The sequence below is a fragment of the Glandiceps talaboti genome, chromosome 16 (genome assembly GCF_964340395.1).
Source record: "Glandiceps talaboti chromosome 16, keGlaTala1.1, whole genome shotgun sequence".
Classification (NCBI taxonomy): domain Eukaryota; kingdom Metazoa; phylum Hemichordata; class Enteropneusta; family Spengelidae; genus Glandiceps; species Glandiceps talaboti.
This window is the reverse complement of record NC_135564.1, coordinates 17,511,931-17,539,430: the sequence shown is the minus strand read 5'-3', so window position 1 is coordinate 17,539,430 and position 27,500 is coordinate 17,511,931. Positions and strand designations below refer to the sequence as shown.

Here is a 27,500-nt window from a genome sequence, read left to right as displayed (position 1 = left end):
TAATTACAGAGAAAAGTACATGTAGTCTCTAAGATGCAACATATTATGCCACACCTATAAACTAGCACTTGTCAACAATTTGATTGACAAGTATCACCATGACAACAGTTGTTCTCATTTCCAGGTCCGATTTTCAATCTACATAATGACATTTGTTTGACCTTCTAATCACCAGTTCAAGGCGGACAGGACCCTAAATCTTTTCATGTGGTTGACTTACCACTTGAAGTAGTACAGATGTGAACAAGGTTGGCTGATGTGTGAGGGCGCCCTGTCATGGCGTACCTTACAGACTTATCATAGGGCATGTTTCAGTACAGAGAATACAGTATTCTTATGGAAACAATACTCAAAACAAATAACTAAACTTTAGTAATTTTCAACAACTGTAAAACAACACGGATATAAACTTTCTGTACCTGATCACCGAAGGCATGACGTCCAATAATGATGGAATCCTTCCAGCCTGGGACGAGACGTGGAATGTTCTCACATATGATTGGTTCACGGAACACTGTACCACCAAGGATGTTACGGATTGTACCATTGGGTGATTTCCACATCTTTTTAAGTTTAAATTCTGCACATTTATAAAAGGTAAGAAGTTAAATAAGTCACTCACAAATATCACAAGAAATCTAAATACGATATTCATGAATATGCAAATTATGTTGACCTGAAAATGGGCAATATAGGAAAACATGCACCAATAACTACCAAAGTCGATGAACAAATTGATGTTGCCATGACAGTGAGATAACAGAACACATAAGCCAAAGTGTCCAAATTGTTTGACATTTGCTATTATACTTTTTAAATACAATCATCATACACGAAGCAGACATATTTTCACTATTGCTCGCCAACTAATCATTGACTTTGACACATTTGTAACGAAGTATGCCCTCTAGTGGCAATGCCGTCAGGAAAATCAACTACAGAGGGCAGTGTTTGCAAATGAAATATGTATTCTGACATCTTCACAAAAATCAGCATTAAACTTTCACACACAAAAATGTTGCTGGGCATATGAATAGAACCTGAAAATATACAAAAATTAACATATGTTTATATTCAAATCATAACCTTGATATTTGTAAAGAAAATACAAAAAGACAAGTTGACAATCTAACCTTCAACACGAGCTTCATCTGGAGTGATGGTTGCACATTTGATACCAACATTGTGTTTCAAGATGGCATACGCAGCGTCAATTGTGACCTGGTCATCAGTCTGGTCTCTGTATGGCAGGCCCAAGTCAAAGTAAATACAGTCTAACTTTAGGTAGGGGAAGATTAACTGTAAGGAAAACAGAAGAGATTGCAGGGTTCAATGGGTGGTGTACATCATCAAAAACCATATACATTTAGCAGTTGGGGAAAATGGAAAGATTTGACCACAATATGCATGGTTACGAATCAATGCTTTTATAGAAATACACAGACATTTCAACAGCTTTAATTTAGGGATTTCAAGTTTATTTTTGAACCACAGTCCACATAGAGGGCTTCTCCTCAACATCAGTCACTTAGAAGGACTCTTCAAAACTTTTCAATCCTTCTGGTTACTTCACAAAGTGATAACCCCCCCCCCCCACCCCATGTACATTTACCTCATCAGGCCACTGACACGTTTGCCATTCATGACAGATAAAGGTGACCCTCAGGATAAACTACCCCAATACTAAGAAACACACAAAACATGGCCTAGTTCTAGGTCAAAGGTCATCAAAGCAGAGGTGAATAGGTGAGAAGTATTTCCTATCTGTAGAGATACTATGGTAAGATACCTGATAACAAAATAACAAGACCTCAATACAAAGTGTACTTATTCTAGGTCAAATAGCAATTTAGGTGTTCAGTTTTCTGAATTGTGTGATTGATGGTAAATTTATGACATCTGAACAGATTAAATGATTGGTCAAAAGGAAGTGACATCATCAAAATACATGAATACTTAAATACTATTGTGAGTAAGCCAATGTGATATCTCAGACCACACACAATTTTAAAAAAATGCTGGCTCAGCAAATCCTACTTTTGAAATTGACAACACAAAGGATGGGTTGGGGAGGGGTGTGTTTCTAATTGTCAGAGTAGGTGGAAGATTACAAAAGTAGACAGAAAAGTAAGATAGAGGACAATATGCCATTCCAGACTACAAACAGGAAAATTGAGAATATACATTTTGAAAGATTGAGTTCTGAAAATTCAACATTTCATAATTTGTAAACATTCTCCTCCATAATATCAAAGATGGCAACTTACATCATGAAACCATTTTTTTCTATTTCCAAAACTAACTTAATTTCATTTAGAACAGAATATGGATGATTTCATTTTGAATATCTTTACTGAACCCAAAGGTCAAAGTTCAAGCTAAGGAGGGAGTCAGGATTCTTTGTACACCAGTACTAGTGATACTATCCTCAGAGCTAATGACTTCATGAAGAATTTCCAAATAATCATTAACTCTTATTGCACACAGTGACCTCTGGCCAACAGAAAAAAACACTCAAAAACTTGAATGAATTTTTTTGTCTACTTTTTTTAAAAATACAACTGATAATTCTGTAATTAGAAATAGATTATTTTTAAAACAGGAAAAGCTGTACAGACTCACAGGAGTTATAAATAGATTGATGGATGAAACCGGAATGTCTGAACTTTTCACACAAGAAAAACATCTCGGCAGCAATGCAGATCAACACAGTGAATGGATGGACTCTGTGACCTTTTTCTTGTAATATGATTAACTGGTATTGGTAATATGCTAGGACAACGAACTATAAATGTTGTTACATACAGTAAACAATATGACATTACATTGAAACTGATATAAACTGCTTCTAAGAAAGAAGACAAATTAAACCTAATTGTGGTCAGATTTGACAAGATTTATGGTTAAAAAAAGTTCAAACTGGTACAAACCAGTTTAAACTAGTTCAAAAATATAGGACACATTGAAAATTATATCACCAGAGGTTATTAAATATGTTCAAACTGGTACAAACCAGAAACAAAACAGGTAGTTTCCAGATTTGAATGTGTTTAATATAGTCTGCGCTTGACTATAAAACAGGGAACAATTCAAACTCTTGTTACCATTTTAAACTGACCTTTACTGTTGATAAGTGAGTTCAAACTGGTACAAACTAGTTCTACTGCACAGTGGCATTCTGTCCAGTCTATCAGAATCTGTATCTGAGCAACTACATATCCTTAATACTTCAGTAATATATTCCAGGGGGTGTGAAAACCAGGAATTCCTCAGCCTTACCTCATAATAATTTTGGGGCATTCAAATGACATCAAAGGACAATTTTTGGTATGATAGCACTCTCGAGGTCATTCACTGTATTTTCTCAAAAGTATTTGACAAACTATGAAAAAAAAGTATGTTTTGTAACTTATGTATACACAAATTTCTTTTCACATTCTTTCATGTTACATTTTGGATCTGATGACCTCGTGGTTGCCATGGGAACAATGTCTGTGCTATGTTGATTGTATGCTAATGTGATATCTTTCCAGCTGACAAAGTATCTCAAATATCACTTTACTCACTTGTTTGTGGAAATGAATTGAAATTTCTAGATAGAATATATTTCACTTGAATGCAGTATTATATAAAGTGAGAATATTTGTATGTTGTACAACTTTGGTGGAGAAAAAACAATGATCGATCAACTGTGAATTTAACAACAGAATCAGTTTTTATTACTTGCATCCTAGTCATATTTTCATTGTATCTGGCTCAACATCAAAATTTTTTTCTATTTCTTTTTGGTTTGCTTTTCCAATCAAATATACACTAGAATCCAACTACCAAACGCTCCCAACTTCTTATGAACTTTGTTGTGAACAGCAAACACCCAGTTTTCCAAAATATTGAACTGAAGTCTCCAAGTTAGTATACACAAAACTTTGTGCGGACACTATTGAAATATAGCCTGTAGTGTCCTATGGTGGCCTTGGTTTTGAAATAATTTCATGTCAAATTACGAGCACAAAGGTATCGAAAGTATCGTATCACTGGATGATATTTTCATGAATGGAGGATCTTGGCCTTGGTTTTGAAATAATTTCATGTCAAATTACAAGCACAAAGGTATCGAAAGTATCGTATCACTGAGTGATATTTTCATGAATGGAGGATCTTGGCCTTGGTTTTGAAATAATTTCATGTCAAATTACGAGCACAAAGGTATCGAAAGTATCGTATCACTGGATGATATTTTCATGAATGGAGGATCTTGGCCTTGGTTTTGAAATAATTTCATGTCAAATTACGAGAACAAAGGTATCGAAAGTATCGTATCACTGGATGATATTTTCATGAATGGAGGATCTTGGCCTTGGTTTTGAAATAATTTCATGTCAAATTACGAGCACAAAGGTATCGAAAGTATCGTATCACTGGATGATATTTTCATGAATGGAGGATCTTTATTGATTTGAAAGCCAAGACTAGTCACTGGGATACATTAAATCCATCAAGTAACAATGTAATTTGCATACAAAACAATAAGTCTTGTAACAGTCTGACAATGCCAAAAAACATTCAAACAAAGGTCCCAGGGGTGTAAAAGTCTACAATAGCAAGGTTATTTACATAAGTCTAATGAAGCCATGTTGTACATTTGACCACCCATTCATGACCACCACCAAATACAGTACAAACCTACACATTTTCACTAAAGACTAATTTTTGCTTCCTTCGCTAAAAAATAAAAACACGAAAATAAGTGTCTTCTGTACAGACACAAAGTAACAGGTTCAGTAATCCACAAAAAGTTAGTCATTAGGAATTTGTTGAAGACTGTGAAACGACAAAATTTTCTATAGGCAAAAATATCTAGGTTTATGTTGTACTGTCTTAGATTATCCCACAAACTGAAGATGTGAAATTTGTCTTATAAGCCCTTAATAGAAACATTTAGCAAGAGTTCTGTTGGAATGCAGGGCAAACCACATAACACAACTGTAGGTATTGATTACATAATCACCAAACTCCTGAGCTAAATCTAACTGTGTCAAATTGTGTAACACTAAAAAAGTCTAATACGATATTTTAATTTACAAATAAATGTATATACTTGGCTGTTGAATTTAACATTAATTTGTTTACTTGTATGTATTATTGCCATAGTTACAACATGTATGGAGTACATAGAGTATTGTCTAACGTAACCATGGTAAAAAACTTGTATTTTAGCATTATTTTTTGTCATTAGAATCCTGGTCAGTTTAAATACCTGTACATGTAGTTCTATGAAATTAACAAATTGCATAAACACAATATAAACATGTCAAAAGAACTTTAAAATTAAAGTCTATACTATAGTCAGTCTATAGACAGTCTATAGTCACCAAAACTTTGACATAATATAAACACCTACAGTCCTACACACAATGGATATATTGGTTCTACTAGTTTTGGAGGTATGGTTGAATAACAGGTGTTTCAGAAGGTACAACTGATTTAGCTATCAAAATTATCATAAATGTTTTAACAATAATCAGTTAAACAACATCTATTATGCAGTAAATGAGAGTAAATTGCACACTAAAGCATCACCCTCTAATGAACTTATTGTCCTCAAAACATAAGCAATTATTTATTAGCAAATTACTAGCTTATGGATGACGTGCTATGACAGGTTGGGATGCCGAGAGAATCCGTCCTTTGTCTATGCCAACTAGATGTAGTTGGCAACATGCCTGGGTACTATTGTTCTATTGATTTGCCAACTAGCCAGCCATCCAGGCTTTCAAATATATCAAGAGTCTTGACGTCACAATGGGTGACACATAGACCACTGTAGATTATATAAGTAAAGTTGATGACATTTCTGGGGGTGGGTGCAACTCACACAAGCTATTTGCAGTTCATCTTTTCAAAGCTGAGAAACAATACAATGTAGGTTATTCAAGCTGTTGATGACATTTCTAGGGGTGGGTACAACTAAAAAACCATTTGCAGTTCATCTTTTCAAAGCTGAGTTCTACACATTACATATTTTGTACCTAGCATATAGTGAATACCTATTATGTCTCCTTCTTTCATTACATGGTTACGAGTCTGGGCCTATGGGCTGTGTGAACTTTGCATTTAGAAATTCACAACATGTATTCCAAATCCCAATATTGAGTAGTAAATGTCCAGCAAAGCACCTGTGTTACAATCAATACACTATTATTATCACCAACAGTATATAAAGTGAAGGGAAGGGGTACCCTTTTTTACATATCAGACCCTGTATATTTGAAACTTAGAATACCAGACACATGAAATTATCAAAATGAATATGCATTACATAATATTCTATAATAATAGCCTAGAATTCAGGTTATGGGAGGATTTTGAAGTTTGATTTGAGGAAAATAATGATTTCAAAAACTTCATCAGCATGGATTCCAGGCTAATTCTATATGGTTGTGGTTAGTTACCTAAAGGTTATGATCAGTATGCCCTTGCAAAGCCATTTTGATATGCCACACACACACACAGACAGCAAATTCCTCATGAGATCTCCTGTCCCTTGACAAAATGGTGACTCACAAAAACCCTATTTTTTTCCATTTTGACCAGCACTTATTTTTTTTTGTCTTTTTTTCAATTGCAGGCCACGCTGGCTTTGATATTATCATGTAGACATGACTTGACATAATCTATAGTGGAAGTTTTAGCTCAGACAAGACAAGATTTTTATCTATAAGATTAGATTCTAAATATGCTAATCAACCCTCATTAACCTAGTGTTAATAGTATTATCACCAAAATCTTGTTTTTATCATTCTATTTATTCATTATAATTTGTCTTGTGGCCTCGGAAAATAAAAATTATGCATCCATTCATCATAACGAGTGTAATCAAATCAAAAGTTGAGATTTTTGAAATGTATTTAATTAACTAGTGTTATGAATGTATAAGTCAATTCACATTTTTTGTGAAACAATCTTCAATAATTTGATATTATAAATAGTTTAAAACTTGACTCAAGTCATTTTATCTTCACTGGATTACAGAATTGTGGTTTCTATGTCATTTACACCTGGTAATGAGTTCAACCTTGCTATACTTACAGATATCTCACCAGTATAACGATATAGTAAACTATATTGATTTTTGTAACGCTCCTTCACTGATGTACATACAGTACACTCACACACACTATAGACATCTCTCAACACATATTGACTTTGCAGAGTACACTATTGTTCGAGGAACGCTACAGCATCCACATCCGACAGACAACCTATGCCTTATTTCTGTTTCAATATTGCACCAACAATTACTAACACTAAGTGACTTTGAAGTAATTTTTTGATAAATTATTTGCAAATTAAAATATATTGGTACTTTAATGAAAAATAACGACATCAACTTCACAATAGGCAGCTGTAGAAAGTGATTAGGTCACCATAAACCAATGAAGGACACTTAGTCAGTCTAACGTTTCCCTTGTAACCATGGCTACCCTCTTTTGGTGTAAGTCCCCATGCGTGAACTGAATTGACATCGAGGTCATGATGTCATGAATACTAATTAGTCCAATAATGCTCATAAAATACAATTTTTATTTGATTTCTCACAATTCTTTGTCTACTTAGAAGTGACAACCAGAATTAACAGAAACCAAAGTGTTATGCATACTTGCTGACTTTTCACATGTATTTGCAAGATGTTTTCAGACAGTGAAAATATATGGTTGTAGAATTTAGACTACATTTTCTGTCAGCTCTGAATATTTTATAATACATTTATTCAGAGATATCTCGTCTGTATTTTATCATGACAATCATAAAATCACAAATACTTGAAATATTACAAAGTATGTAAAGACCTCACTGTCTGACCCCAATTAGAATACAAACAGTTGCATTTTGCATTGTCCTAAGTTGACTTCTCAATATTAGAATGTCAAAGAAACTAGTTGCCAATTTCAAAGCTTTTAGTTCCAGTCTTTTATTTATTCATATTCACTGCTGTTTCCTTTCAAACAACCAAATCTTTCAGTTAATTGAATTTCTGTTGACGCTTATTTGCTGTACTTCTAAACAAGTGAAGATGAATTGAAACACAACTAATGGACATGCAAGTACATGCAATATGTAAATATATAAAAAAAAACACCACTTACAGTTTCCTTGATTTTCTCCCAAATAACTCTGGTCATCTCATCTCCATCTAATTCTACAACAGGGTTGGCTACCTCGATACGTTTACCCGTAGCAACTGTGAACAGAAATGAAACATTTAAAATGTTGAATACTGAACGCCTTACATTTCCCATGGCAACTAAACAGTAGCGAAACAGTTAACATTTTCGAATTCTGAGCCACATTCTTTGGTGTCATGGCGACCAGCCTTATCTTTCTATTGTCACTTTTGCTGGTCTAAGAACACTACCATAAATCAAGAAATGTTTGTCCAACGATAAGCTAACCAAATAGAATTCAAACACTGGAAATTCCTATATGTGTATTTTACTAAGATGTAGTATAATCCTTTTACATGGATGAGTACTTAATATTATCATTCTCAAGGAATTATAATTATTTCGTTTATTGCAAACTATTGTAGATTCTGTATGTTCGATTGAAAGTATGTCACACAAATATTCCTGTATACCAAAATAATGTCCCTAAGTAATACCACAAACCAGACATTTCTACATATTTCAGAGACTGAGCTCCACAGAACTGGAAACCTGCCAATGAAGAGGAGCGCAGTCTCTTTGAAATATTTAGTCATGTATGACTTCTATGACTTCAAGTCTTGATACAAATATCTACACAGAATAGTATATATCCAATGCCATGTAGTAGTGTGTGTCAGTGAAATGAACAAGACATAGCAATGACCTTATCTTGTAGCATGACCTTTCATCCCATGAGGGAATTCCTAAGTAATTGTACAGACTGTCTCTAGTTATCAATACAAAGATAAGCAGATACCATTTCATGACATGCATCTATTTATAGATAGCCCTACTTGTCGTTAGATTCTGATAATGTCCTTCTCTTTTGGTCAGAATTGAGTCCTGTGTACTCTTATCACAGTGTGTGTAGGACTAATACATAGACTTCAACTGTATTCACAACCCTGATGACACAGTGTCAGTGAAAATCTGGCAATCATTTTCCAAATTTTGGAAATATAAACTGCATTTGTATTACATCCCAGTCCCCTGAAGATGCTGACAAGATGTCAGTGAAAATTTTGGAGTAATTCTCTACTTTCTTTTCACTCTATAAAAGCAGATATTTATTCAGAGTGACGACCAGAGAGTCCATAATTAGTCATTCTCACATATGCAAATGATTGTAAATTAGACAGTCTTTGTTGCTCACTTTAGATTCTGTCGGAACAGTGAATGTACTTCTTCAATTACTCATTTTTATATAATTATATATTTCTTACTACGATGCAAATAATAAGCTGGTACAGTGGTAGGTTATAACACTGCAGTGATACCAGCAAACATGATCTACACATGCAGCTGTGATATAGATAGGAGCTGTGTGTCCATGTGACACATCACCACGATCATACATACAATGATACATACATAGTAGGCCAGCATCAAATATTCATTGATGAATCATGACTACAGCTGTTACAGCATGTGGGTATTTTGATGTGCTTTATAATCTAAATATTCTAGCTGTAATGAATGGATTATGCAAATTTATAATACTACTTAAGTGAAACACAGCTGTTTCATTCATAACTGTCAGGAAATACATGCCTTTAGCCTAGTGCTGTCACATTGTCAGAATTCACAAAACTCTATGAATTGAAAAATGGGATTTTGAAATTTCATAATAGTTGCTGACAGATAAATGGCCTCATGAGGTCATAGCGATCAGTAAGAATAAATAACTTGACATTTTTACAAGATGGTAAACTAGCTGTTGGTACTTTGGTATTCAAAGAGAATGTGACATACATTTTGTACTTCTCAGCTCTTCTCTGTATACACCATACAGTGTACCATTATGGAGGTAGAATGACATGCTACCATCATGGATGTATTACTTTTCATGAATAAATCCATGGTACCGTACAACACATAAGCTTCCATACAAGATGGTAGTATTGGTACATGTAACTGTGCTCGTACTACTATGGCATATGGAATGTGACATACTTTTCTATTCTTATCGATGTACTGTGTACTGTACAGTACTTGACTTTAAATCATTAATCTAACTAAGAATGACTTGTTCAGTAATCAATGTCTTATACACCTGCATTGACCATTGTCCCTTCAGTAACACAGACTCAGATCAGACCAAACATATTCCAACCTTTCCAACATTGAAAATACTACTTTCTATACACAACTTGTTATATTTTCCCTGACTTCTACATTTCTTCAACACGTACTTACAAAACATGATCAAATTACCCCCTTGTAAATGGAAATGCAGTGAGAGAATGTGTGGCAACAACTACCACTACATAAATTTCTCATGACTATATAACATATGTGTCTTTACTATTCAACATATCAGATATTAATATTAGAATGATAGATCACAGAGTCTTGTCAAACCTATACCATATGTTACAATTGTAATATTCTGTAGCCTGATAGTGAATGAAACCATACTGATCTAAAGATACTATGGTATGGCTAGGATAGATATGTAACTCATCGACTATTACTACTAATGAAACTTTATACTCAGATCATCACTATGTTGATATAATTATCCCATAGAGCTTCATCACATCTTTGAAATGAACTGGCAATATGTCAACCAGACCCTATGAAAAAGTGCATGGTTTGCTGTATTTCACTATCTTTTACTATCTGTGTTCACACCCCAGGTGTGTGCCATGTATATACACATAGGCTATCTTCAATCTTACTGTATATAATTAGAGTTCATTACATAATACATAGATTTTGAGGATAAATGAACATTATAACAACATAGATATTTATGCTTGTCGGTGAATGTGTGTGCCTATAAAATCAAGAGACAAAGCCAAGACTAAGTAAAATTAATTTTTTTTGTAAAAGCTGTATCAGTTTTATAGTGGGTGGTGACTGACCACGTGGGCAAGACACTGATACCCATCCTGCATTTGTATTCACACACCTTTGTTTCCATGGCATGGGCCTATGCAAAAATGTACGAACTTGTCACGAATTAGTTAACCTGTCAACAAAAGAAGCGGGAATCGGCCAAGGCTGCAAAACCCACCTCAGTGTAGAACCATAAATATGAATAAATGTTTGAAGGTCATATTATAGACGGGACAAGGTCAGAACAAGAATTTAGTTAGCACATTGCACCAAACTTGTAAGTTGTAGTACGCACATGATTAGTTTCTATGTCAAATGTGAAGTCCCCAAGACAATAAAACACCAGTTTTCGGAGAGACAAAACATCACCAATAGTAAGCAAATGTGTCGAATATCAATATTTTACTTTAAAATCTACGTGATATTGTTCTAGAAACCTGCTAGTCAAGACATTTCTGTACGCACTTAGTGATCATTATTTCCGCATGTACAGTGCATATGGTACACCTCACAATGCCGCATACCATGGAAACGATCAAGGAACCGTTATACATTGCGATTTTGCGATCCATAATATAATACTTACGATTTCTTTTGTGGACTGCATTGTAGCTAGCAAGTACGGACGCCCTTGGTAGGTTAAATTGTGAAACGCCGGTTAAAGCTCTAGATATTTTGACAAGAGATCCCGCCATGTTGTACGCTACGTTCTCCGGTGATCAGTGAGTGATGACCTGTGACCGCGGAACGCTTCACGTTTTTATTGGTTAACATTAAGTCACGTGATTTTCCCCACGTAGGCAAGATCGGGGGGTACCACTCACATACTTATCAGTTAAAACATTTGTTATAGAAAATTACAAGGGGTACCATATGAAAAGATACGAATCAAGGTAAATGGTAAGTTCCAAATAATTTTGGTAAAAGAAAATAGTTATAGTTCGAGAAATAACTTTTTGATAGTATATCATATACTCTAAAATGTATCTTCTTTGAGGTAGTGGTTACCCCTGAAAGCAAATTGATTGGCATGCACCGGGAAGCGTTGCTGCGATCGATAAGAAGCCGGCCGGTAACTTTTTGGTATCCCAACCTTAGAAGCGGCCGTCAATTTCCATCCCCAAGGCCGTCTTAGAAGGGCTACGGGTGTTAAAAGACTGAAAGGAGCCTGTTCTTAGGTATCGTATACAAGTTAATTTTACAACGCTTCCGTTTTACAGAAGCAATTTCGGTGTAAACCTCGTGTTATTTCAGCAGCTGGTCTAAATATGGCGGGTGCGCTCATTCTTGTGTACACGGCTGACAAACATCGATCAAAAATGTGCGCTGCTATGCTCTTGCAAAGTAAATACAAATTCCTATTACACACTAGTGAACTTAAAAGCAATTTTTCAAAATCACTCCCTCCCCGCGTGTAGGGGTGTACACAGAAACGTGACGACTCAAGGTCACACGAGGTCTGTAAAATGTAAATCGAGAGCAAAATTATTATCATCGGTTACTACCATAAAGGCATGTACATGTTACAGCACGTGTGATAATTTGGTGATTGAATTGCATAAATTCTTTTATTGTATTAGGTAATTTGTATAGTGGACAAACTTAATGCTAGACATATTTATGCTGTGACAAATAATAGTCTTGTAATAGTACAGATAAAAGTACAAATATGCATTTATTAAATATTTTATCAAAACCCAGAATTTATCATTTGATATGATAGTTTTACAAATATATCCTACTCGTACATATCTCGCTGTTTGGTTCTTGAGACATAAAACTACTTTGGTCAGCTGATTAAGTTTCCCAGCTGTTTGTTTTGATGGTCAATTAACCACATGTTAATAAAAATAATTATGTTCAAAACTGATATTATGACATTTATAATACTCCCTGCATCTGTTACAAATATGGATTATCCTTAGTACAGTAGTATTTTGAATGGCTTACAAAAGTCATTTTTAAGTGCCTTTGCTTTTCTATACGTTGTTAGATTTTACTTGTCTTGTTGTTTCTGACATAATTTTTCAATCCCAACTGCAATGTATAAGTTATTGTGTACCAAATGCTTGGTTTAGCATTGCTACAAGCTTTGATAAAAATAGAGAAAAACATGTTTGAGAATGTGAAATGAACACAATCCGAAATCTATGATGTCAGCTCAAGTATATGCAAAGGTGATTAATTTGCATAATAAGGTGACAAGTAACAGGTTAACAGGTTGTACCACTAAATTTACATAACTTTTGTTTTTAGTTTATTATTGAATTATGTTGTCTGTCAAAGAAGCCCTTAGAATTTAGATGGCAACATAACTAAGGAGATAGAATAGTGCAAGGGCTTCTTACATATTAGACACAATAAGTTTGAAATAGAGTTACATAAAATAAATGACAATGTAACAGATCTTTCAGTAATGATTGACTCTGTTATCAACTTCTAAAATGATAAGCATATTTTTGTAAAAATTTATCTTTGTGTACGTGTACTAAAAATGGATGATAGTTCAGTATTGTTAGTTTGTAAGATCACAAAGATGTCACAGTCTCCAAATTTGAAACCCCTTTTTTTAAGTCCATAGATACAAGTTCTTTTTTCTTCAAATGCAAATTCATATGTGTTGGTAAACCATAGTATTCAATTTAACTTTTGTTCCAAACGTGACCATAAAGGCCCAGTTACACGATGCAACTCATGAAGCAATTCGTCGCATGCGATGAGGCTTGCAACTGCGACGGAGCGCGTACACGATGCAACTAGTTGCCTGGTGAGTCGCAAGAGCTCAACTGTTGCACATGCGTAGATATATAAAAGTTACAGGTCATCGATGGTCAAGTCTTCTCGCGGCAGGAATTTGGCAAAAATGCTATGAAATTGCTAATATTTACGAATAAAATGAGGTATCGATAGTAAAACTCTATTCAATTCGAAGTTCGTTTATGGCGATGTTGATCTTTCCGATGTCGCTACTTGCATTCAAGTTGGAAATAAAATGATATTCAGTGGAAATCAAGCATTCATAGACATTGTATACTATTTATAAGTGATAATCATGGTGATAAATCGAAATTATATAAAAAATACTTGCTGAAATAGAATATTTATACTAAAAACATGGCGGCAATAACATTGAACGTCATTTGACACGTATGTATATGTCAAAGGTTATTGCTTGCGACGCGACGAAGTGGTTACACGGTGCAACTCACGAAGCAACTCGAGAAGCAACTTGCGACAAGGAAACCGACATGTCGGTTTCCTTGCGACGCACCTTGCAACGTCGCAAGACCCTGCGATGAGGCGAGTACACGATGCAATTCGTCGCATGCGACGAATTGCATGGTGCGTTGCTAGTCGAGTTGCATCGTGTAACCAGGCCTTTAGGTTACGTGTACTGAATAGTTGGTTAATATGTTGACAAAGACTGAAGTGTGCAGTCAAAAATTTCAGGTAAAATTTTCATATTTGTGTTTGGAACAATAGTTATATTGACTACAAAGTTCTTTATTTTTTGACTTTTTGATTTAGAAGTAGATATAATTTGAACAAATCACTTGTCTTTCTTTGGCATATTAACTGACAGAATGCCCCAAATTTAGTTACATGTATAAAGTAGCTGGAGATGTTGAGCAAAGTAGGATGTGAAAAGGTCAAATTCAGGTGTGCAACTTGTACTTGTTAGTTATGTACACCTTCTCAGTTTTGTGATAATGTGACTGGATTGATGGCATGTCATTTTCCTGTATTGGTATTTTTTTAAGTTTGTGGTATGTAATGTTCACACATTTCTTATGAAAATATTCTTAATATGATGCACATGATATGCAATTAATGTTTGTCAACAGATTACATAATGTCCAAGGGAAGGACAACACCCCCACCCTATCCCCACCCCGGACAACACCCAGGGTGGTAGGGTTACAGTGTAGTAGAAAGGAATTGGGTTCCACTAAGAGCTGAGTACCCAAAGAAATATAGTACATATTTGTGAAAAGTGAAAAATTAGTCTCCACCCTCAGCCCAAGAAACAGTTTTTATATAAGTTACCTTTACTTATCACCTCCTTCATATATAAACAATGACATCCATTTGAGATTAAAATATTTTATCAGAAAAGCAAATAACCGATTACCATGATACCAAAGCAATATGCTTGACTAGTCCATTGATCCTCCACCCTTGGTGAGAGGAGGGTCTATGACTAGTCTGTGTTGGCGTGAAAAAACTAACTGTTCCCTAAAGATTAGATTTTTCATAAGAAGCCAGAGTCCAAATCATAGACTGAGTGACATTTAGCGATTACTACTGTTGTACATTTTAGTACCTCTTACAATATTTTATACTTTAGCAGGACTATATTTCATTTTGAATTCTATCAAAATCAAATGTTAAATTATCAAGTACAAACAATGTAGTAGATTATCAAGTAGTAGACATACCATACATGCTAACAATGCATACTGTAGCATAGAGATTTTTAGTATGTTGTATTTCATTAAAGGAATTCGACCTAAATTTAATAAAAACAGGCGTACCAGGCTAGGTAGATTTTACCTGTCCATAGCAGTCAACCAAAGTATTCTACCACAGACCAATAGACCATTCAATTTTGGAGAGCAAATCTCAATGCTAAATATTATTTTCAGTATTACTATATACCTAACATATACACATGTCCCCTCTCTGTTAATTCTTAATTGGTTTACTAAGTTTTGTTTAAAGTTTCTATAAACAAGCCAGATTGTTGTATCAAGACTGCAAATTTGTGACGTGTTTGTAGCATGTGGTATGTTGTAAAAGGAAGAAGAGTGCTATATACTTTTCTTTCCGCTCTACCTGTGTCTATTAGCATTCACAAAGGACTAGCTAACAGCTGTACAGCTCGACTGAAAGATTCAATGTTGATTGAGGTGTTCCTGTTAACCATTAACATTATGAGAATACTAAACTCTGCATCAATGTACAGACAGCATGCTGTCGTTTGTAAAGAATCAGGGCTAGAAATTAAAAGTAGTCCTAAGCACACAGATTAAGAAACATTGTATCTGTACTGACAAATTTATAAAGTGATAAACTGAGATCAATAGAAATTGTAGTCGAAACTGTTCACTTTGCTAATTCTGAGTACCAAACAGAACTTAAATTTGAGCCATTGTACACAATGACAGATCTGACATTTGAAGCTGGCTACTTCTCTACGTCTCTACCTGTAGCCACCTATTTTTAGAAATTTATAATTTTACTCAATTATCTTATTATTTTATCTTTTCCTTAGGTTTCCTTAGCGAGAAGTAGCAACCATGTTTCGTTTTCTGTGTACCGCCAACCATGTGGACAGCCTGGTAGCGCCAGCAGTTCGTAAGTTATTCTCCAAGTCACAACAGCCTCGACGTGGCCTCCGAACATTCCTGCCACGTTATCAAGAACAGAAAGCTGAAGAAGTTACTTTGAAGGGTACTGCATACGACAAGTTGACGATAGGTGTTCCAAAAGAAACATTCAAAAATGAAAAGAGAGTTGCTTTGACACCTGCCGCTGTGAAAACCCTCACAAAAGCTGGCTTCAATGTAAATATAGAAACTGGAGCTGGACAAAATGCTAAATTTTCAAACAAAGAATATGAAGAAGCTGGTGCTGCTATTAAATCCGCAGAAGAGGCTTTCAAGTCAGATATCGTTCTGAAGGTCCGGTCACCAACCCTTGAGGAAGTTGATCTCTTAAAAGATAAAGCTACACTCATTAGTTTCCTGTACCCAGCACAAAACAAAGAGCTTTTAGATAAATTAGCAAGCAGAAATGCCACAGCGTTTGGTATGGACTGTGTGCCTCGTATTAGTAGAGCCCAGGTATTTGATGCTCTCAGTTCAATGGCCAACATATCAGGTTACAAAGCAGTAGTAGAAGCTGCAAATGAATTTGGTAGATTCTTCACCGGTCAGATTACAGCTGCGGGGAAAGTTCCACCAGCAAAGGCTCTAGTCCTGGGTGCAGGAGTCGCTGGTTTAGCATCAATTGGAACAGCCAAGAGTATGGGTGCAATTGTTAGAGCATCTGATGTGAGGTCATCTGTGAAAGAACAGATTCAATCCATGGGAGCAGAATTCATAGAGGTCAATGTCAAGGAAGAGGGTGAAGGAACTGGAGGATACGCAAAAGAAATGTCTCAACAGTTCCAAGAAGCACAGAAAGCAATGTATGCCAAACAGTGTAAGGATGTAGATGTTCTCATCAGTACAGCTTTGATTCCAGGGAAGAAAGCACCAACCCTTATCACCAAAGAAATGATTGAATCCATGAAAGATGGATCTGTAGTTGTAGATTTAGCAGCCGAAGCAGGTGGTAATATTGAAACTACCAAACCTGGTGAGAAGTATGTATACAATGGTGTCACACATATCGGCTACACAGACCTTCCTAGTCGCCTACCAACCCAGTCAAGTACACTATATGCCAACAACATCTCGAAGTTGTTGATGTCATTCACACCTGAAAAGACCAAAGGCCAATACTACCTTGATATGGAAGACGAAGTCACCAGAGGTTCAATGGTACTACATGAGGGTGAAATGATGTGGCCTCCACCAACACCAAAAGAACACCTCCAAGCTGCTGCTGCTGCTGCTGCCGCTGCAGCATCAACAGCTCAGGCAACAGCTGTGGCCATTCCTGTCGAGACTCCATTTTCTAAAACGATGAAAACCTCCATGCTGTACACATCTGGTTTGCTTAGTATGGTTGGTCTCGGTGTGATATCCCCGAATAATGCTTTTGGTAACATGTCGACAACATTTGCTCTCGCGGTCATCTGTGGTTATCACACCGTATGGGGTGTATCACCAGCTCTCCATTCCCCTCTTATGTCTGTCACTAATGCTATATCCGGTATCACTGCAGTAGGTGGTATGCTGTGTATGGGTGGAGGCTTATATCCAACCACTGTCGGACAGAGCCTTGCTGCTGCAGCATGCTTCGTCTCATCCATTAACATCTTCGGTGGTTTCTTGGTCACTCAACGTATGTTGGATATGTTCAAAAGACCAGATGATCCTCCAGAGTACAACTTTCTCTATGGTGGTGCAGGTGCTGCATTCTTGGCTGCTTATCTTGGCACTACTTATGCCGGCTATGAAAATGTCCACACTCTCGCCTATTTGGCTTCTTCACTTTGCTGTGTAGGTGCTCTAGGTGGTCTATCATCACAGCCCACAGCTAGAAGAGGAAATGCTTTGGGTATCATAGGTGTGACTGGAGGTATGGCAACAACCCTGGCCCTGCTTAACTGCTCTCCAGAACTGTACATGCAAATGGCTGGCTGTATTGGTGTCGGCGGTTTGATTGGTACAATCATTGCAAAGAAGATGGCCATCACAGATTTACCACAGCTTGTTGCAGCTTTCCACAGTTTTGTTGGTGTTGCTGCAGTGCTGACCTGTTTGTCAACATACATGAATGAATATGTCCACTTTGCTGATGATCCAGCAGCAAACATCACAAGGGCTTTCCTTTTCTTGGGCACATACATCGGTGGTGTTACATTCACTGGTTCCCTCGTTGCATTTGGTAAGCTGCAAGGATTGTTGAAATCTGACCCACTTCTGCTTCCAGGACGTAACATGTTGAATGCTGGTATGCTGCTCGCCAATGTTGGAGCAATGGCATGGTACATGACAGATCCAGGATTCTCTGTTGATATAGCTATGCTGGGAACAACAACAGCTCTTTCCTGTGTCATGGGTGTCACTCTGACTGCTGCCATTGGTGGCGCTGATATGCCTGTGGTCATTACAGTCCTCAACAGTTACAGTGGTTGGGCTCTCTGTGCTGAAGGCTTTATGTTAAATAATCCCCTCCTTACAGTGGTTGGTGCTCTCATCGGGTCATCTGGTGCCATCCTATCCTACATCATGTGTGAAGCCATGAACCGCTCCCTGGCCAACGTCATCTTTGGTGGCTATGGTACACGCTCAACAAAAGGTGGTGAAGCAAAGGCAATTGTTGGTACACATACTGAAGTCAATGCTGACCAGGTCCTTGAGTTCATCAGTGATGCACGTAACATCATCATCACTCCAGGCTATGGTCTGTGTGTAGCAAAGGCACAGTATCCAATTGCTGAAATGGTACAGAAACTGCGTGATCAAGGCAAGAACGTCCGATTTGGTATCCATCCAGTCGCTGGTCGTATGCCAGGTCAGTTGAATGTACTCCTGGCTGAAGCTGGTGTGCCCTATGACCATGTATTGGAAATGGATGAAATTAACGATGACTTCCCAGAAACAGATTTGGTATTGGTTATCGGTGCCAATGACACCGTCAACTCTGCTGCTGAAGAAGACCCCAATTCAATCATCGCTGGTATGCCCGTTCTACGAGTCTGGCAGTCCGCCCAAGTTGTCGTTATGAAGAGAACCCTCGGTGTCGGATATGCCGCAGTGGACAACCCAATCTTCTACAAACCTAATTCAGCTATGTTACTTGGAGATGCCAAGAAATCATGCGATGCTCTTCTCAACAAAGTCAATGAGCATTACGAACTTGTATGAACCTCAATTTAATGTGTGTTGTAATAACTTATAAATGACTTGTGTGGTGTCTAAAACAAAAACTTACAAATATAATGCAGTGTTCAAATTTAAAGCTGGGTAAATTATGTCTAGATCTTCTATGCAGTGAACTCAGAAAAGATTTGTATGTACTCTTCCATTCTCTCCGACAAATGACAAAACAGGTAGATTTTTTTAAGATGAATCAAAATGTTCATTTAATGTACAGTAACCCACTCTTACACCTATATGTACCATGACATAATTAAAAACTGCTATTTGCCTGTACACAAATATTTGCAATGAAAGGACTGTTTTACACGACGTCTTCTGAGATGCAAGCTGAACCAAAATATGCCTATCCAAAATAGTATATACAAAGATGAGAATTCAGTTTGATCTGATTGTGAATATATGTGTAATAGAAATTATACAGTTTTTTGAAATATACTTGAAGGAAAAAAAAACCATTAAATAATGACATGCTTCACATACTTAGACTGACTAGTCAACATTTCACTAAAAAAAAAAGCAAGTTCTGTGATTTTTGTTTCGCCTCTGATGTATGTATTTTAAATATATTTACATACTAGAGTTGTCATCAAAGAACAAAGTGCGTCACTTTAGGAAGGTTGGTAGTGGAAAAATCTTTCACAATTTGTTGTTTTCCAGCGTCAACTTTCAACCAATCATGTTGATGGATAGTGTTGCTATAGCATTCCATTGATTGTTGTTTCAGTAAGCAAAGAGATCACATTCTGTATTACTACACCTCACACCTCAGATGAGAAATCACACCCAAAAGTGACAAAAGTTCGTCAACTTGATGCTCACATCTTCTGATTGATAAACCAGATATATCACTGAGTTTGCTTTCAACAAGGACATAAATAGTACAGTCCTAACCATACTTAAAGTCACAAATGAAAACTGGATGGTCTCGACAAAACTCAAAGGGTTCCCAAAAGTTCTGACTAGTTTTCACTTAAACAGCATCATCAGTTCAGTAAAGTCTTCTTACTGATGCGGTCACATTTCAATCTTTAAAGTGAAAACGTTCTTGTTATTTTTATAAAAAAGATAAGTTCCACTGCAACATAGAATGAGAAATATAATGTAAACACCTCCTGATGAATGTGTCTACATAGACAATTGTTTCTACAGTGGAGGAAATATACTGAAATATATACTCATGTCACAGGGCCACTGAAACACTTGTGTGGGTGACATAAATGATATTTATCATGAAATATAAAACAGGGCTGTCTTTTAAAACCAGTAGGAGTTAACATTATGTTTTACATTACTCTGTTGCAGTGTTCTCCATGAACCGTGGACAACCAACACAATTCTGAGCATGAACTGTGAGCCATCTTTTTATTTTTGACCTCCCTCTGGATGGTATGAAACTGTATTGTAAACCACCTTTTATTTTAAAATGGTAATTTCAGTACCATGATATCAACATTTTCATCATCATAAGTGGACACTCCTTGCTTTTAAAATTAGTTACTTGAAGTGATTACTTTGATTTTCTACCTATCTTATGAAAACAGTCGTCAGGGGAACACTCATCCAATGATGTGTTAATGTAGAGTTGTTCTCTAAGTTTAATGAAATGTACATCTTTTTAGATCATGTGACAAGGAATGTCTGTTTCAGTGCACACACATTTATTTCATACACACCCTTACAGAGAAGCTGACTGCGAAATAATGATAAGGAAAAAAGCCCACTGCTATAAAAACCTAATGGTAATGATAACACACTTTTGGATTCCTTAGATCCCAGTATAATGTTGGAAGCTGGATATTAGATAACAAAATACACATGTTGAAAGAACTTAAACTGAAGCATTCACACGGAATAAGAAAATTGGTCTTTTTATCTTCTTGAGCTTTAAAGTATTGTACAACAGTAAGACTTAAAATATGACCAAAAAATTATTCTGAGAAACTTTCGCAAAAAATTGAATCTGTGTAACTCTTATATCGTCCTTGTTTCGACATTGTTACAATTAGGATCACAAAGTGTGTTTGCCCAGGAGTGTGCTTTCTGACAAAAAAAAATACAGTAGTGATGTAGAAGATTTGTTTTTCTTTCTCCTTGCATTGCAATAATGCAGATGAAAAATGAAGATTGTAGTCAAACACGATATATCAGGGAATGACTGATTGTGAATAAAAAAAATATCTATTTCATCAGAAGTGTTGGCATCAATTTTATATTTTGTTTGTTGGTGTGTTTTGTTTGAAGTATGTGTTCTACAATATATTTGAATGAGAACTTGAGACACCCCCACCCCCATCCCCACACACACTAGTGGTCTGAGATGTTACATCACCCTTACTCAAAGGCTTTTTAATTTCAAGCCACAGTTACTGAAACTTTTCACTAATTTTGTTAATATATACTCACCAGAAATTTTCCAAAACTTCACTTAAAAAGATTTATTCCTTTCAATTAGCAGTTACCTGACTATTACTTCTTATGTACACTGGTTTGATGTCCATGTGTAAACATACAAACTACCCGACTACTACTTCTTGGTGTACACTGGCTTGATGTCCATGTGTAAACATACAAACTACCTGACTATTACTTCTTATGTACACTGGCTTGATGTCCATGTGTAAACATACAAACTACCTGACTATTACTTCTTGGTGTACACTGGCTTGATGTCCATGTGTAAACATACAAACTACCCGACTACTACTTCTTGATGTACACTGGCTTGATGTCCATGTGTAAACATACAAACTCTCCTGACTGAATGGCAAGTGTGTATGCTATTGAGATTTGACCTCTTGGCTGTATTCCCAGTATACATAATTAAGCAAACCAATGACATGAAAAAAAGGACGATTGAAGTTACAGCCACTGGTGCTTCCAACCATGACATTTGTTTGATATCAAATTTTCACAATAACATGTAAAACCTTTACTGTCAGTTTCCTTTTACTAACCAGGAATGAATAAAAAGTATGGGACGAAGAAAATTAAATTGCTGATAGTGATTTTAAAATATGAAAGGAATTTGTAACTACATTAAAGTGTATTTTATACTTTCTCGAGAGTGAAAAATAGTGGACAGACAGCCAGAGTGACGATATCGACTGAATAGTGTGTCATAGCTCCCTCTATCGGCAATTAGATAATGTATTCGATTTCAATATAAATGTTTGTGTTTCACTGACAATATATTGACATAAATATATATATTGTGTTGATACATAGACCATGAACATTAAAGTCAGTCAAAAGTTCAAAGTCTCTCTCTCTCTCTCTCTCTCTCTCTCTCTCTCTCTCTCTCTCTCTCTCTCTCTCACACACACACACACACCTCATCAAAACAAGACATGAATCACAAAAGTGTCAAATTATCAAATGTGTTACAAATATAGATCAGGGGGGTACATTTTCAAACACTCACGTTGTTAACGTTCCTGGGCGTGTAGTGCCATACTGTTGTGCTATGAGCTGGCAGTATTCATCAGAACACCTGTTTTGTCAGAAGTGATTGCTTTCTTTTCTTGGTATAAATCAAGAACTTTTGATATAATGGTTGAAATAATACCAAGTCTTGGTGAATTTACAGAAAATATGTTATAAGCCAACTATGTCAAACTGATGTAATCGAAATGTTGGGCCAGTTGTATGTATCTAGGCCTAATACCATCTGGGTCTAGTAAACAGCGCTGATGGTTCTTGGCTATCATGGCTCCGCATAATGTGTATATAAAAATTGTTGTAATATGTTAATTCAAAAGATTAACTTTTTTTTTTTACCTTTAAGCAATATTTCCAAATGTATTTTGCAGAATATGATCTACTAATTCGTGTGATATTTGAAATTTGGAGAGGGGCCCTTCTAAAAGTCGGCAAAACTTAACTTTTTTGAAAGATATGTGAACAATTGATATACACATCTGTGAACTTATATACTTTATTTTCGATGACTTTCATTTGTCATTAAATGAAAGTTTTGATAATGTTCTCTCTGTTATGTGTTTCTCTTTTCTTTTCGGACACCATAATGTGTTTTCTTCAGCACGTCACCTCTCGTGCTGCGTATATATCCCGAGTAAAGTGTGCGTAAAGAACGTTTTCGGGCGCGTTTTATTATATACACTCATATTCGTAACCGCAACAGCAAGCCTAGACTGTCGACAGTCGCTCACGCCTTTTTTCCCTACGTTGTCGCGCTCCGATCCGGCGCAATACTACTATAATCGCATGCTGACATCGAGGGCCGAAGGCCCGAGCTCGGGCCGAAGGCCCTCTATCTCTCGGGCCTTCGGCCCTCGATATCAGTATGCGATTATATAGTAGTATTGCGCCGGATCGGAGCGCGGTAACGACTTTAGTTTAGATAAAACGTAGGAAAAAAAGGTGCGAGCGACTGTCGACAGTCTACATACGGTATAGCAAACACTATCTCCTGTGTCTATCTCTATCAACCCACTCACACATCCACATAAAAGACTTTACACTGTGCAAATATAATTTTCTGCCCCATAGCATGAAAAAACTCTCCCAAAATAACTGTACCTGTTCACACTCACAGAATAAGTGGAGCAGTGCCTCTTCTTCATTCTTACAAAATGTACACAGTGGATTGTCAACTTTTGGTGGTTTCATTTCAAACAGTTTAACATATGTGACTTAAATATTATGTAATATCTTGAACTGAAATTCTCTATTAAAGTTTTGTGTCTATAGTAATCTTCATTGGCAATTGATATATCGTTTCCCATAAGTCTATTTATTCTCCCATCAAACACACGTGTAAAATACACTTCTGCTCTTGGTCGAATAAATACATTTTCAAGTATTCTATGCATACTTATTCTTGTTGTACAGTGGTTCAATGGAAGAGACTCTCTACCAAAATAAAGCTTGATTTCGCCTACCGCTGTATCTAACTTTGTTTGACTATTTGGCTGTGTAGGTAGCATTCCTCAACCCAAACCATCGTAGTATTGAGGGGACCAAGGAACTACTTTATTTTGCACGTATTCCCACGCTACCATTTGTCCATCCTCTCCATATATAACTGTTCCACATACAAATTCTTGAAGTTTACTATATCAGCCTCATGCAGACGTGAAATCGGACTACCCATTCTGCATCCATATATCTATGGGTAGAAGTCGTTGTTAAACTCGACTGACTCGAATGTGTTAAATTTTAATATTATTTATAGTATGTTTTTAAACGAGGACACTGAGCTGGTGGTGGTTTTATATCAATGTCGTGTTTCGTACTTACTTACTTTAATATTTACCTCCGTATTTATTGCTGAGCATTCATATCGTATAGCTTCATCATGTTTCGTAATCGTTTACATGAATTCAACATCCATAGTCACTATAGACTATAGTTTGGAGGAAGTTTATTTTTGTCGATTTTGTTTAGAAAATTAAAAGTCAGTAAACTCTTATATATGTTGGTTGGTTCTGGACAATTTTTAAAAGAAAATTATAATTAATGAATTCCGATATTTTTTCAGTTGGTCCAGAGCTGTTGCCACCTATTACTGGCCTTCAGACGAATGCCATTCCTGGTAGTGGTATCTAATATCCGATAGTTGGTGGTACCAAGACTAAAGGCTACTTATATATGCAAATTAGTCTAGTACCCTCTCGTCTGATTGGCTAGAGTAAACTGTGAACTATCATTCTCGCTTTGTTCGCTGTTTAGTGACCACACTTTAGGTCTTATAACATCTGCTTGCTGGTGACTGATACCATTCCCTTGGGAGGCTAATAGTAAATGGGGAAAATAAAAAAAAGTTGACTACATTTTCAGTCATCATTGGACTATTGCTAAGGGCATGGTCATGGTTGCTAGGACCAATCACATGAGTTTGACACACTTACAATTTGCAGACTAACAGTAACACTGTCAGAATCATAACCAAATTTCATCCCCAGTAGTTTGAGAGGTAAAGCTCAATACCAAAATTACTTGCATCATCTACAAGACAGACAGACAAATAGACAGGCATTTTACCTTGAACCAACCTGTAGTCCAGTGTTAGGTAGACAACAACAAGGTAGACAATGTTTCCAAGCGACCTCAAGGAGAGATTAATTCCAGTGCCATTCACACACACTTGTTACATTATGTTAAGTACCCCATAAAAATTTCAATGGTTTAATAAGATCAATAAAACAATAATTTCTGTATACTCCGATGGCCTAAGTATTCCTACAGACATTTCACCAAAAAAATCATGTTTTTTTAGCCCTAATTTGCATATCGCTAGTAGGATTATCATGTAATCAATATCACGAGATCTGTACATCCCCAGAAACATCCCTGTGATATTTCAGCCAAATCAACCAAGTACTTTTCGAATTATAGACTTTTGACCAAAAGACACTTTTTGCCCAAATTTGCATATCACTGATGGGATCATCGTGTCATGAACAATTCTTAAACTAAACACCCCAAGAACATTCCCACCAAATTTCAGGCCAATCTGCCCAGTAGTTTTGGAGTTTAAACTTTTTAACCAAAAACTACATTTTTTTACCCAAATCACACACCGGTGATAAGATCATTTGATTTGAATAATTTCCCAACTAGACACCCAAGGTAATGGACCCATCAAATATCATGGCAATCGGTCCGACGGTTTTTGACTTTAAGTTGTTTACACACACACACACACACACACACACACACACACACACACACACACACACACACACACACACACACACGCGCGCGCGCGCGCGCGCGCGCGCACACACGCACACACGCCCACATACATATCCACACATCCACACAGACAGATAGACAGACACTTTTCCATGCCAGTTCAGTTGTGCTAATAAATCGATGTGAAAGATCAAAATTTGAAATTAGACAGACAGTTGCCATGCCTATAGCACTACTGAACCTTATCAGTTCAGTTGTGCTAATAAATCGATGCCAAAGATCAAAATTTGAACAGCATACAATACATAACACATTACTAGTATATAAAACACATAAATAACGTAATCAAAGTTAAAATCCACCTAGTACCCTAACTCAAATGCGACCATATTCCTATGTAGTCTGTAAGGTACGCCGTGACGGGGCGCCCTCAAACATCGGGTAAGAGGAGGCCGGTGAGGGCGAAACGTCACGACGTATCTTACAATCTATGTTGTATACAACCAGTGTCTATGATTGCATGCGCAGCCATGGCACAGAAAATAGTGGTGATCACCGGTTGTTCGTCCGGAATTGGTTTGGCTACCGCTGCGTTGTTGGCAAACAACGAAAGCAAATTGTATAAAGTGTACGCAACCATGAGAAATCTTGGTAAGAAGGAAGCACTGGAGAAGGCTGTGGGTGATAATCTAAATAAGACCGCATTCATACGAGAAATGGACGTCAGTAAAGACAACTCGGTCAAGGACTTTTTCTGTACTTTGTTGGAAGAAGAGGATAAAGTAGACGTTTTAGGTGTGATATGGTAATATGTATTTTCCATCCACCTCATCTGCAATATTTTTTCGTTATTTTTTAGAGCTTTTTATTTGTCCATTTTTTTTGCAGGCATAGGTGTACATGTAATTACATGTAAGCAGACAAATCCGCCCAACTTGTTGTTATTTGAGTTCATCCGAGTGCAAACACCGGAATGATAAAAATAGCGCTGGGAGAGGAACTGTACAATTTATATGTTCTTTTAAAAAGTGTTTATCTACGTGCTGATCCAGCACTACTCTTAGCTGCAAGGTACAACGCAAAATTCACTGCTACTATGGCATTTGCTAGGCATATATGTAAAACACTTTTTGGATGTTTATTACCACTTCCCAATTCACCTATCTCCGTTGTTATCTTTGAAATATATACCATCATTTGACTGTTGCTATGGCCGTGGTCTTGTTACTAGGCATAT

At 36.5% G+C, this 27,500-nt stretch overlaps 3 protein-coding genes across 3 annotated transcripts in view; 2 read left to right on the top strand and 1 right to left on the bottom strand.

The window, feature by feature from the left end:
• Positions 1–11,772, bottom strand: part of LOC144447045 (isocitrate dehydrogenase [NADP], mitochondrial-like) — a 17,358-nt gene extending 5,586 nt beyond the window's left edge. The window contains exons 1-4 of the mRNA XM_078136920.1: positions 11,635–11,772; positions 8,148–8,242; positions 1,134–1,299; positions 420–580 (exon numbers count right to left, since the gene is read on the bottom strand). Of these exons, the coding sequence (XP_077993046.1) occupies positions 420–580; positions 1,134–1,299; positions 8,148–8,242; positions 11,635–11,743 (531 nt within the window). The 5' untranslated portion in view covers positions 11,744–11,772. The remainder of the gene's footprint in view (positions 1–419; positions 581–1,133; positions 1,300–8,147; positions 8,243–11,634) is intronic.
• A 319-nt stretch (positions 11,773–12,091) lies between these two features.
• LOC144447498 (NAD(P) transhydrogenase, mitochondrial-like) lies at positions 12,092–21,758 on the top strand. Its single transcript, XM_078137540.1, has 2 exons — positions 12,092–12,226; positions 16,324–21,758. The coding sequence occupies exon 2, from the start codon at positions 16,349–16,351 to the stop codon at positions 19,589–19,591; it is 3,243 nt and encodes a 1,080-aa protein (XP_077993666.1). The 5' UTR covers positions 12,092–12,226; positions 16,324–16,348; the 3' UTR covers positions 19,592–21,758.
• A 5,032-nt stretch (positions 21,759–26,790) lies between these two features.
• Positions 26,791–27,500, top strand: part of LOC144447613 (retinol dehydrogenase 8-like) — a 7,527-nt gene continuing 6,817 nt past the window's right edge. Inside the window, exon 1 of the mRNA XM_078137689.1 lies at positions 26,791–27,058. Coding sequence (XP_077993815.1) covers positions 26,794–27,058 — 265 coding nt within the window. The 5' untranslated portion in view covers positions 26,791–26,793. The remainder of the gene's footprint in view (positions 27,059–27,500) is intronic.